Source organism: Pan troglodytes, chromosome 3, assembly GCF_028858775.2.
Source record: "Pan troglodytes isolate AG18354 chromosome 3, NHGRI_mPanTro3-v2.0_pri, whole genome shotgun sequence".
Taxonomy (NCBI): Eukaryota; Metazoa; Chordata; class Mammalia; order Primates; family Hominidae; genus Pan; species Pan troglodytes.
The window spans coordinates 62,382,653-62,395,436 of NC_072401.2; the positions used below are offsets into that span (position 1 = coordinate 62,382,653).

At 37.6% G+C, this 12,784-nt stretch overlaps 1 protein-coding gene across 6 annotated transcripts in view; it reads right to left on the bottom strand.

Annotated features, from left to right (window-relative positions):
* STAP1 (signal transducing adaptor family member 1) overlaps positions 1-12,705 on the bottom strand; it is a 48,618-nt gene extending 35,913 nt beyond the window's left edge. For 2 of the 6 annotated variants that reach the window (XR_010156587.1, XM_009447814.4), the window contains exons 1-2: positions 12,414-12,671; positions 209-280 (exon numbers count right to left, since the gene is read on the bottom strand). Coding sequence is in view for 5 of the 6 variants with exons in the window: in XM_009447814.4 (XP_009446089.1) it covers positions 209-280; positions 12,414-12,533 (192 nt within the window). In the remaining variant the exon portion in view is untranslated. Of the gene's footprint in view, positions 1-208; positions 281-12,413 lie in introns of all 6 variants that reach the window. The other 4 variants (XM_063809603.1, XM_009447813.4, XM_063809602.1 and 1 more) reach the window with 3 other exon arrangements.
* Positions 12,706-12,784: the final 79 nt, after the last annotated feature.

Genomic DNA, 12,784 nt, shown 5'->3' on the forward strand with positions numbered 1-12,784 from the left:
GAGTCAGTATCTTCTTCGGAATTGCCCAGGAAAATTTACCATCGTTCCTGTGATCATTGGCGGCCCCCACAGATTTAAACTTTATTTTTTGAATGAATTTTACCAGAGCATCTTTATTCTTGGATGGCAGAAAATCCAAAATGAATAATATGCTATGTGACAAGGGTATATTGGGAAACAATGGAATCAGCTCAACATGTTTACTTACTATTATACTCTTTTTCTCGGTATAAAAGAAAAGAGTAGTTCCTCTCAACTCTGTCCAGTAATGCTCATACTCCTGTGGGAAAGAAATCATAAACATCATTTCATTAGTGTATATTCAACTATTTTTCTAATAATATTATCCTTTGTAACTTTCTTAATTGCTTGTGTGATATAAGAAGTCTTCTTTATCCTGGATAATTCTAATTTTTATAGCTTAATTTTACATTTAATTCTTTTCGTTTTTTGAGATAGGTTCTCTGGTCTCAATATGTCCCCCAGGCTGGACTCTCCAACTCCTGGGCTCAAGCAATTCTTCTGCCTCAGCTTCCCCTCCAAGTAGCTGGGACTACAGGCATATGCCACCATACCTGGCTTAACATTTTATTTCCTTCCTCCCTCCCTCCTTTCTTCCTCCCTCCTTTCTCCCTTCCTTCCTTCCTTTCTCTTTCTTTCTTTCTTTCCTTCTCTCTTTTTCTTTTGTTTTCTTTCTTTTTTCAGAGTCTTGCTCTGTTACCCAGGCTGGAGCATAGTGGTACAATCATGGCTCACTACAGCCTTGAACTCCTGGGCTCAAGCAATCCTCCCACTCCAGCCTCCAGAGTAGCTAGGACTACAGGCCCATGCCACCACTTGATTAAATCATTCTCAAATTTATTTTAGTATAACATTTCAGATAAGGATATACAATCATGTGCCACAAAAAGATCTTTTGGTGGATGACAAACCGCCTATATGATAGTGGTCCCATAAGATACAATGGCGCTGAAAAATTCCTATCAACTGTCAATAATGTTGTAGCACAATGCATGACTCAGGTGTTTGTGGTGATGCTGGCAAACAAACCTACTGCATTTCCAGTCAAACAAAAATATAGGACATATAATTATGTACAGTAAATAATACTTGTTAATGATTAATAAATGACTATGTCACTGGTTTATGTACTTACTATACTATACTTTTTAATCATTGTTTTAGAGTATACTACTTCTACTTTGAAAAAACATAACTAACTGTGAAGCACCCTCAAGCACGTTCTTCAGGAGGTATTTCTAAAGAAGGCATTGCTATCATAGAGATGACAGCTCCATGCATGTTATTACCCCTAAAGGCCATCCACTGGGGCTGGGCCTGGTGGCTCACGCTGTAATCCCAACACTTTGGGAGGCTGAGGTGGGCGACTCCCTTGAGGCCAGGAGTTCCAGACCAGCCTGAACAACATGGCAAAACCCCATCTCTACCTAAAAATACAAAAATTAGCCAGGCATTGTGACGTGCACCTGTAATCCCAACTACTCAGGGGGCTGTAGCAGAAGAATCACTTGAACCCAGGAGGCAGAGGTTGCAATGAGCCAAGATCATGCAACTGCACTCCAGCCTGGGCGACAGAGCGAGATTCCATCTCACACACACACACACACACAAAATGGAATAAGATATGAAGGTGGAAGATAATGATATTGATAATCTTGACCCTGCGTAGGCCTAGGCTAATGTATGTGTGTCTTAGTTTTAAACAAAAAGCTTAAAAAGTAAAAAAAAAAAAAAAATAAAGAATTTTAAAAATAGAAAAAGCTTATAGAATAAGGATATAAAGAAATAAAATATTTTTGCAGAGCTGTACAATGTGTTTTTGTTTTAAGGTAATGTTATTACAAAAGAGTCAAAAATTAAACAAGTTTATAATGTAAAATAGTTACAGTAAGCTAAGATGAATTTGTTAATGAAAAAGAAAAACATTTTTTATAAACTTAGTGTAGCCTGAGTGTACAGTGTTCATAAAGTCTACAGTAGTATCTGATGATATTCTAGGCCTTCAGATTTACTTACCACTCACTGACTTACCCAGAGAAACTACCAGTCCTGCAAGCTCCATTTGTGGTAAGTGCCCTATACAGGTATACCATTTTTTCTTTTATACCATATTTCTACTCTGCTTTTGCTATGTTTAGATATGTTTAGATAAACAAATACTTATCATTGTGTTACAATTGCCTACAGTATTTAATACAATAACATGCTATACAGGTTTGTAGCCAAGAAGCAATAGGCTATATCATATAGCCTAGGTGTGTAATAGGCTATACCATCTATGGTTGCATAAGTATACTCTGTGATGTTCACACAATGATGAAATCACCTAACAATGCATTTCTGAGAATATATCCCCATTGTTAAGTGACTCATCACTGTAATTTGATTTGTGTTTAAGTAGTTCATTTTCTAAAACTTTCCTCATTGATTTAAGACTTTTTATGCAATTTCAGTGGAAGCCTACGCATGTCAGATGGACCAGTGAAGGGCCCAGCATAGGAAAAGCATATAATATCTACCTTCTAGGACAGATGAAATAATTTAATGAATTAATACATGTAAAGCACTTAGCAGAGTACATGGCTCATAGTTGGGGTTCAATAAATAGTATATATTATTGACAGATCAAGAAAATGTGAGAAATTGATAATTTAACACCATCAAAGCTGAACTTTAAAATCCAAATCTTATTGATGTGGTGAATATTTAATTATTAATACATTCATATTACTCTAGATTCTACAGAAATATGACTTTTGAAGTTTAAAATATTTAAATAACCTAGTTAAACTCCCATTTCATTCCATTAAGTTTATTTAAATAAATATGAAGAGTGACTATATTACAAAAGAATGGCAAGTAAATTTTAAAAATAAAATCCTTTCACATCTAAAGATTTACTTTCATATGCAGCTTTTCCCAAAAGTGTGTTTTTAAAAATTCCTGTTATTTTAATAAACATGTTAATCATTCCTTCCTTTATGGTTTGATAAGCTGATGTTTTACAACTTATTGAACCATCATGATATTGGCGATTAATATAAGAAAGTTATATAAAGGGTTTTCTCTTTTATTGTGCATGTGAAGATACTTTGTCTTATGGTATTTTGTGTCTCTTCAATATTAACATATCCTTTATGTTTTTTTAACCAGTAAAATGTTTGTTGACTCTTCAGAATTTGTATGCTTATTTTCTCAAATAATGACAACTCTATAACTCAATTTTGCTTTTAATTCCCTGGCTACCAGGAAGCTCAAGATTAAATTCATTTTGAACTACAATCACCATTTTTTTCTTATGCTCTTGGTAGAACTCTTTTCTTTCTTTGTCTTCATGCCTAATAAGATAATATATGAGTTAGCTTCTCCCATGTAACAAGTCACCCTATAACTTAGTGGACTAAAATAAGCAAATGATTTCTATTTCTCACCATTCTATGGTTGGCTGATGGCCTTTCTGATCTGGGCTTGCTTGGCTATGGCTGAATGGTCTAAGGTGGCCTCACTTACTTGTCTAGGGTCTTAGCTGGGAAGGCAGGAATGACTGGGAAGGGAGGGACAACTGGAGTCTCACTCTATCCATTCTTTTATCCAGTCAGCTAGCCTAGACTTGACACATGTTGGCAGAAGGATTACCAGGAACAAGAGAGAGCAAAACCCAATGGGCAAGCTTATTCTAAGACTTTGCTTGTGTCACATTTACCAACACATGTCACATAACCCAATCCAGATTCAAAGGCTAGAAAATTATTGTTTGCTGTAAGTTCAATTTTGAAACATAAAATAAAGATTAGAGAAATAGATTCAGCCTCTTTATAGGATGAGCAGAGAAGTCATATTTCAAAGAGAGGTACGTACAGTAAGACTTGAACAAATTGGTAGTGTGACTGCAGCAATCGACCTCAGGGGCACATTGGAATTTGGGACAAGGTATCTTTGTTGAAGCCCTGCTGTGTTTTCACTCTATCCTCCCCCCAGTTGAGAACTGGTTATAACATGCAATGAACCTGCTGATGCCTCTTGAACCAAGGAACAAATTACCATAGAAAAGAACAATTCATTGAAGGATTAGCCAATAAATGGTCCTCAAAGAAGTAGTTATAAAACTAGGCAAAGAGATTCTCTCTCTTGTCTGAAATCCAGATGCCCAATATATACCTGATATGTCTCAGTCAAGCAGTTTAATGACAAGAAAACACATCTTAATTTCAACCCCATCCAAAGTCTTTTCTTTCCTTCTTTTTATATAGGATGTAAAGTGTTATTGCTATAACAGTATCCCTTTACCTGTCTTTCTACCACTTTCTTATACTTTCTAATCTATTAATCTACTCTATTTTTATTTTATTTTATTTTTTGATGGAAGTCTCACTCACTCTGTGGCCCAGGCTAGAGAGTGCAGTGACGTGATCTTGGCTCACTGCAACCTGCTCCCCTCTGGGTTCAAGCGATTCTCCTGCCTCAGCCTCCCCAGTAGCTAGGACTACAGGCATGTGCCATCATGTCCAGCTAATTTTTATATTTTTAGTAGAGACGGAGTTTCACCATGTTGGGCAGGCTGGTCTCTAACACCTGACATCAAGTGATCTGCCCATTTCAACCTCCCAAAGTGTGGGGATTACAGGCATGAGCTACCGTGTCCAACCTACTTTCGAATCTATTCTGCTCAGTACTGCCAGGGTGAATTATTTCCTTTGCAGAGAGTAGGACTGAGTATCTAATAGGTGTGTTTGGGAGGCAGCAAGCTCAGCTCAGCCCCTTCCTGTCCTCTCTCAGCTCAGTCTACCAGGAGAGAGTGAGTGTACTGCTCTGTTCCCTGCCATGTGGCAAAGGGCCTCCAAGAGGTTCAGCTTGTGGCTCTTAATCTGAGTCAGTGACTTGATGTAGCTCAAGGCTACCCAAATCTGGAGTAAAATATAAGCACAGTTTTGGCCTTAAATCTAAACTGCACATTGATAATTTGTCAATAATAAAAGTAACTAACTGATCTTCATTTGTGTGATTTCTGTGTCTGGCTGGTTTCAAACTTGGGAGAAGAAAAATTCTAATAAAAGAGTATATAAAAAATGTAAAAAAGAGGGAAGAGGGCCAGGCGCGGTGGCTCATGCCTGTCGTCACAGTACTTTGGGAGGCCGAGGCGGGAAGATCACCTGAGGTCAGGAGTTCGAGGCCAGTCTGGCCAATGTGGTGAAACCCTGTATCTACTAAAAATACGAAAATTAGCTGGAGTAGTGGCAGGCGCCTGTAATCCCAGCCACTTGGGAGGCTGAGACAGGAGAATCTCTTGAACCCAGGAAGCGGAGGTTGCAGTGAGCAGAGATCGCACCACTGCACTCTAGACTGGGCAACAGAGAAAGACTCTGTCTCGTAAAAAAAAAAAAAAAAAAAAAAAACTGTTGGGTTGAGGGGGGAAGAGAAGTGGGTATGACTGCCCATGCAGCTTCTTTTTGAAATTATGAAAATGTTGTGGAATTAGATACTGGTGATAGTTGTATGAGTTTGGAATATATCAAAAGACACTGAATAATAATTATTATTATTGTGTCTCCTATATGAGAGTTTACTTCAAGGAACCAAAAATAGGAGTACCCAAAAATAGGAGTACCCCATAAACACAACACCACCTCCTGCTATTGCTCCATAGAGTTGTTGAATAATTGAATGGACTAATAATGTATGTGTGTAAAGCACCTAAGACCTGGGACATAGCAAGTATTTAATAAATGTTAGGCACTTTAAAAAAAGAAAAGAAAAGAAAAAGAAGAGCATTGCCTCGACGCTCACATTATTGGCAAGAACTTTGCATTTTTTATTAGCCACATAATACTTCTTCCATGTGGTGATTTGTATGTGTGGGTGTGATAGCAGTATCTAAAAATTTCTAAAATAGATCTCCTTCAATGGTAATATGTATGAGAAGGAGGAAATATTTTCTAAACCAGAATAATGAAACCCATTGTCATTCCTATGTAAAATCACCCTTTCATGTTTTCTTAAATAAAGAGGTTTAAAAATCCATTGAGAACTCTGGCTTGAGAAGTTGCTAATATATACTAGCACTGTGATCAGATAGCCGTTCTGTAAAAAACCATATGGGAGTGACTAGTTTTTTTCACTCTGTTAAAAAAAACTTGTACTTTCTCAATCTGACCTATAATTACATAACAAAATAATTAAAATTTATCTTGCAAGTTGTTTTGTTTCTTTGCTTATCCGACCAACTCTTTTTAAGGCTTCCCCACCCTGCATTAATGGTAAGCCTCTGCAATGAAAGGAGTAAATCAAGGCTCTCCTGTGTTTTGGAGCTGGGAAGCAGGTGAGGAACAGTGCAGGAGGAGATGGGAATGTAGAGAAATGCATACTGTTCTGAGAACTTTATCATCTGTGTAGTTTGTTTGTTTGTTTGTTTTGAGATGGAGTCTCCTGTCACCCAGGGTGGAATGCAGTGGTGTGATTTTGATCTCTGCTCACTGAAACCTCTGCCTCCCAGGTTGAAGCCATTCTCCCACCTCAGCCTCCCAAGTAGCTGGGATTACAGGCACATGCCACCATGCCTGGCTAATTTTTGTATTTTTAGTAGAGACAGGGTTTCACCATGTTGGCCAGGCTGGTCTCGAACTCCTGACCTCAAGTGATCCACCCGCCTCAGCCTCCCAAAGTGTCATTTGTGCAATTTTACTGAAGTATGGCTTCTAAGATCTAGTCCAACTCCAGGATTGTATGATTCCTGGAGGAAAAAAATACAAGAGAAAACCCTGAAGTCAAAGCCTACCACTCTGTTCATCTTCCTAATCAGCCTCATAACTACAGTATTACCCTGCCATAAGGTATAAAAACTAGTATTACTGATAGCCAGTAAAGGTTTATTGAATTCCCTCTGTATGTACATGCAGACCTCCATTGCACTATCGAGAAAAATTATAGAGGTGTTCAGTCTCAAAAGAATGATATGAATTGGGTAAAGTTAAATAGGGAAAAATGGGAGTTTTACAGGTAAGCAAACGTATATACTTGTGGAAAGGATTAAGGATTTATTAAATGGGGGGAAAAGCAAGTATAAAGGCACTGAGCTGAAAGCAAAGGCAGCCCTGGAGGAAAAGTAAGGTTACAAATAGCATTAGACCATGTGAACTGCAACCACAGCTGCAAACCTAAGGACAGACCAAACTTATATTCAGTATGCAGAGACTTACAGGTCACAATCTTGATTTCATTTCGATAAGATGTAATAAATACACATATAATCTGAGTCATTTATAAATATCAATCTCAATAAACAACATCTAGGTACCTATTCATATCTAGAGAAATACTTAAAAATTAAAAAAATTAATTTGGAAGGACATATCTTTGGAATGAAGCACAAATTTCTTTTTTTTTTTTAACAATCGTTTGTGTGAAATCATTGATGTAAGAAAAGAGGCTGAAATAAGACTTCTGAATTTATCACTAGCTTAACTAGGAAACCTACAATCAAATGGAATTAGAATTTGAGTTTGAGAAGCAGCATAGTCAAGTGCGTCACAATCAAATCCAAGCTAGCCTCCTTAATGGAAGAGGAACCTTGAATAACCTCTGCGGCCAGAACTCACTCATTTGTTTATTTGGAGTTGTTGTTTTAGAGAGACAGGGTCTCGCTCTGTTGCTCAGGCTGGGGTGCAGTGATGCAATCATAGCTCACTGCAGCCTCGAACTCCTGGGTTCAAGTGATCCTCCCACTTCAGCCTCCCGAGTAGCTGGGAATACAGGGTGTGCCACCACGCCTGGCTAATTTTTTGATTTTGTAGAAATGGGGTTTCGCTATGTTGCCTAGGCTGATCTCCAACTCCTGGCCTCAAGCAATCCTCCTGCCTTGGCCTCCATAAGTGCTGGGATTTCAGGGATGAGCCAGCATGCCCCACATACTCACTCATTTGTGAAGTGAATAAAATAATTTCTACCCAGAAGAGTTACTGTAAGGATCACAGTGACAGAACACTAAGAGCCTAGAATGGTATCCATTATATGTTATACCTCAAAAGGTTGCATTCATTATTATATAGTCCACTTAGTCATTGGAGCAACCTATTCAGCTATGCAAGAGAGTAATTATTCTTTTTAGAAAGGAGAGAACAGATTTTAAAATGTGAAGGAATCGCCCAAATTCTAGAATTGGACTGATACTTTTATCTCTTGACTCCCCAGTGCTCTTTTCTCATTAATACAACTAGCAAAAATGAATTAACTAGCAAAAATGAATTACAGTGCAAGCTCCAGTTAAGTTTCTCTTCCTCTGTCCCCAATAAAAAGCTCTCATTCTTTGTTTTTGTGAGCAAGTAAAGTACATTTACCTAAGGAAGAATGTTGTATAGTGGTCTCCAAAATGGGATGCATAAATTCCAAAGGTGTGCAAGATGATCCATTGGGAGAGAAAATTTTAGAATATTTAATTATATTTTATTTCATATTTCTTAATTCATTTTTTATATATCAAATAATTTACATGGATTAATAGTACGGGAATATATATATTTATAATTTCCAAATGAATTAATATTCTTTTTGTTTGTTTGTTTTTGAGATGGAGTCTCCCTCTGTTGCCCAGGTTGGAGTGCAATGGCGCAATCTCGGCTCCCTGCAAGCTCCGCCTCCTGGGTTCACGCCATTCTCCTGCTTCAGCCTCCTGAGTAGTTGGGACTACAGGCGCCCACCACCTCGCCCGGCGAATTTTTTTTTTTTTTTTTTTTTTTTTTTTTTTTTTTAGTAGAGACAGGGTTTCACCTTGTTAGCCAGGATGGTCTCAATCTTCTGACCTCGTGATCCGCCCGCCTCGGCCTCCCAAAGTGCTGGGATTACAGGCGTGAGCCACCACGCCTGGCTGAATTAATATTCTTATATTAGGGATCTGTGCTCAAAATGTTTTCCTGAAAGGAGTGTGTTATTTTAAAATTTGGAGATTACTGCCATAGAGAACTGTGTGTGAGCACAACTTAGCCCTAAAAAATTTCCTTTTTTTTTTGAGACGGAGTTTCGCTCTGTCACCCAGGCTGGAGTGCAGTGGCACGATCTTGGCTCACTGCAACCTCCGCCTCCCGGATTCAAGCGATTCTCCTGCCTCAGCCTTCCGAATAGCTGGGACCGGGCCTGGCCCACACACACTGTTTTTTTTTTTTACTTTAGCACATCACAGATTGAAGAAATTATGAGACGTTGCCCAAACTATCTCTTATTTTCTTTCTTTTTCTTTTCTTTCTTTCTCTCTTGCTTTTTTTTTTTTTTTTTGACAGAGTCTCGCTCTATTGCCAGGCTGGAGTGCAGTGGCGCGATCTCGGCTCACTGCAACCTCTGACTCCCAGGTTCAAGTGATTCTCCTGCCTCAGCCTCCCGAGTAGCTGGGACCACAGGTGCGTGCCACCATGCCCTGCTAATTTTTGTATTTTTAGTAGAGACGGGGTTTCACCATGTTGAACAGGTTGGTCTCCATTTCCTGACCTCGTGATCCGCCCACCTGGGCCTCCCAGAGTGCTGGGATTACAGGCATGAGCCACCGCTCCCGGCCCACCCACACTCTCTCTTATTTTCAAACGGTCCCAGAAAAAATGAGAAATTTTCCCATTTGTAAGAACTGCGATGCCAATGGTATTCCACTGTGGCATTTAACAGCTTTGATAATAAACACATATTCCTGGTTAATTCAGAATCCTAGTGCTGTGGCTTAAATAAATCTTCCCACATTATCTTTTCCATAAAGATTATGTGTTTTTCATGGGTTCTTGACCTCAGATTTAGAAACCTTCTAGAATTGCATGCAAAATGGTATACGTTGTTACATTTTCCTGGGGAAAAGCTCTTTAAATACTTAAAAGTGCCCCACAAAAAATAGCTAAGAAGCACCTCTCAGCATTTAATGCCTTTATAGACCAGGTTACTCTTCAGTTATATTTTTTCTAGTTTAAATGTTCTGAATGACTTTGGCAGAGACCCAACTTTACATTCTGCAGAGCCTCTCACCTTCCTCTAGCCAATCAGCTCCAAAGATTACTTGGCTATATACCTTTGGCTCACCTTCTGTTCAAAGATTCCCTGGCACTTTGCTGCCAATTGCTTGGAAATTCCACTTATTTTCCTTAGATTTTTCTCATAGCTTCTATTTTCAAGTACTCTAATTATCACCATGCTCACTCTCCTTGGAGTCATATTACTTGCAGACCTCAAACTAATTTTAGTACCTGAATAAGAGTATGATAAGTGATGAAAGGGTAAGAGAATGAATCTAACCTTTAGTGTGAGCCAGGTGTTTTACATATGCTATCCCTTTAATCCCTGAAACCACCACATAAGTAGGTATTATTGTCATCCTCTTGCTCTCTTCTCCCTGACATACAAGTAAAAAGGTACTTTGTGGTCTAACTCAGAGGCCCATGCCTGTAATTCTAGCACATTGGGAGGCCAAGGTGGGCAGGTTGCTTGAGCCCAGGAGTTTGAGACCAACCTGAACAACGTGATGAAACCCTGTCTCTATAAACCATACAAACGTTAGCCGGGTGTGGTATGCGCTTGTAGTCCCAGCTACTCAGGAGGCTGAGGCAGGAGAATCACCGGAGCCGGGGATGTCAAGGCTGCATGACTAGTGATTGCACCATTGCACTCCAGCTTGGGCAACAGAGGAGACACTGTCACACACACACACACACACACACACACACACACAAAGATACTTTACTATAAATTCAAATAGAAACACAAGTTAATTTCATTGGAAATATTTATGCCTATAGGTATTCATTCTGCTTCAAAGAATGCTTTCTAAGAGAAGGTAAAGAGTAGAAATTTGGTAAGGAAGACATCATTCCTACTATATTAAGCCTCCTGAAAATAAAATCTTTGTGTTTTTTTCCATATTCTCCAGAAATGAGTGATGCTTGGTGCATAGGAGGCACACAATAAATGTTGAGTGAATAAATTGATTGAACACCTACTGAATCCTAGAATGTACCTTAGGAGGCAAGTAGCAAGTAGTATACTCTCTATCTTATAGTTGAAACAGTCTCAAGGAGATTGAGTAACTTGCACAAGATCACAAGCTATAAGTGGCAAAACCATCAGATAAAGACACTCTAAAATTCTTATTCTTTCTGCTAACCATACCAATGACATGTCTTCTTTAAGCATTTAAAAAAAACTGCTATCATAAACAGTTATTATAAATACCTTGGAAAACATTCAATGAACAACCCGATTTAAATTACTAATTAGAATTTTTTTTTCTCAACTTCCCTTTCCTGGCAAAGTGTGACTATGTGGCTTACCTGTGGTGACAAGATTGAATTTACATTAAAAGCATATAGGATCAATCTAAAAAATTCTAATATAACTGAAAGGTAATTATTTATGCATGTTTAACATCCATAACAGAATACAAATTACCATGTCTTTACTCTCAAATAGTAAATGATCTGATTATATATGTAAGAAATGTGAATATGCTATTATAGATTTTTCATATATATAATTTTTCCACAAGTATTCATAAATCCTCAGAAAATATATTTTAGCATCATTAAACATTTCTGATGGAATTTCTGAAAACCTTAAAATTTTTCTAGTTTTAGTCAGTATACAATTTCATAAAATTTGACCTAAGTTAATGATTTTTTTCTTTAATAACAGGCAATTTTCGGCTTATTTCTCTAATTAATTTCAAGTCATCCATAATTACTGTTTTAAAAGTAATGATTTTAACTAACTATAAGTTTTAATTATTACATTTAAAAATACAGAATGCTTCATGGATTTTCTTAGAGCAAAGGTATTTATGTAGCTTAGTGTACTTAATACCCACAGTAGTACCCCCAAAATTAAAAGTCACTATCTTGAATAGTATTTTAGAACACATAACTATATATAATGTTAAACAGTATGAACTTTGTCATTTTAACAATTTTTACAAAAGCCATTTTTAATAATTTGATCATTATAAACTTCAAATGACTCAGAACAGGAGCAGGTTTAATTTTAATCATGATATCATTTTATCTTAATGGTACATGTCATCATTGAAGCATAGCAATAAATTGTGGAGAAAATACAAGAAACATTTTATCTCCCAAGCCAAAATCTTTTGTGATATTTAAATAAGTTCTTTGGAAATTTAGCTTATTGACTTTTTTATATTAGTGCCTTAATATTACAACCTCTGTTATTATACATATTATATATGTGTATACATACAGGTTTAAGCCAGACATTGTATTTAAATTATGAAAAATTGGAATCATTTTTCTGAGCTCAAAGAAGAGAAGATGATTTAATTTCAACAGAAACAAGGAGGTCTTAACACATCACATCACCATGAAATAAATATTAAATTAAAACAGAAGTCTTAGGTTTAACATTATCATCTATAGACTCACCCGGTATCCTGACCTCTTGATTAATAAAAAACCTTCAAAGTACAAAGGTAGAGCAGTAATCTTTAACCTTTCCTGGAAGATCCTGCGAGGGGCTGGTTTTGGGGGCTTCTTAGCCATCATACCCCTCTCTTTGGTGTGTGGTTTGGTTTCTCGTTTCAAACAAAATGAAATCTTCCTTCTGTGAGAGGAAAAGGCAACTGTTCAAAGAGGAAGTCCCAAATTGCTTTTTAACCACCAACACTACCACCAACAGGACACACACACACACAGACGCACACACACACACACACACTTTTTTTTCCATTACTTTTTGTGAGGTAAGAAAGAACAGGTGTAGACTGACTTTCAGAGGGCAATCTCTGGGTAATCCA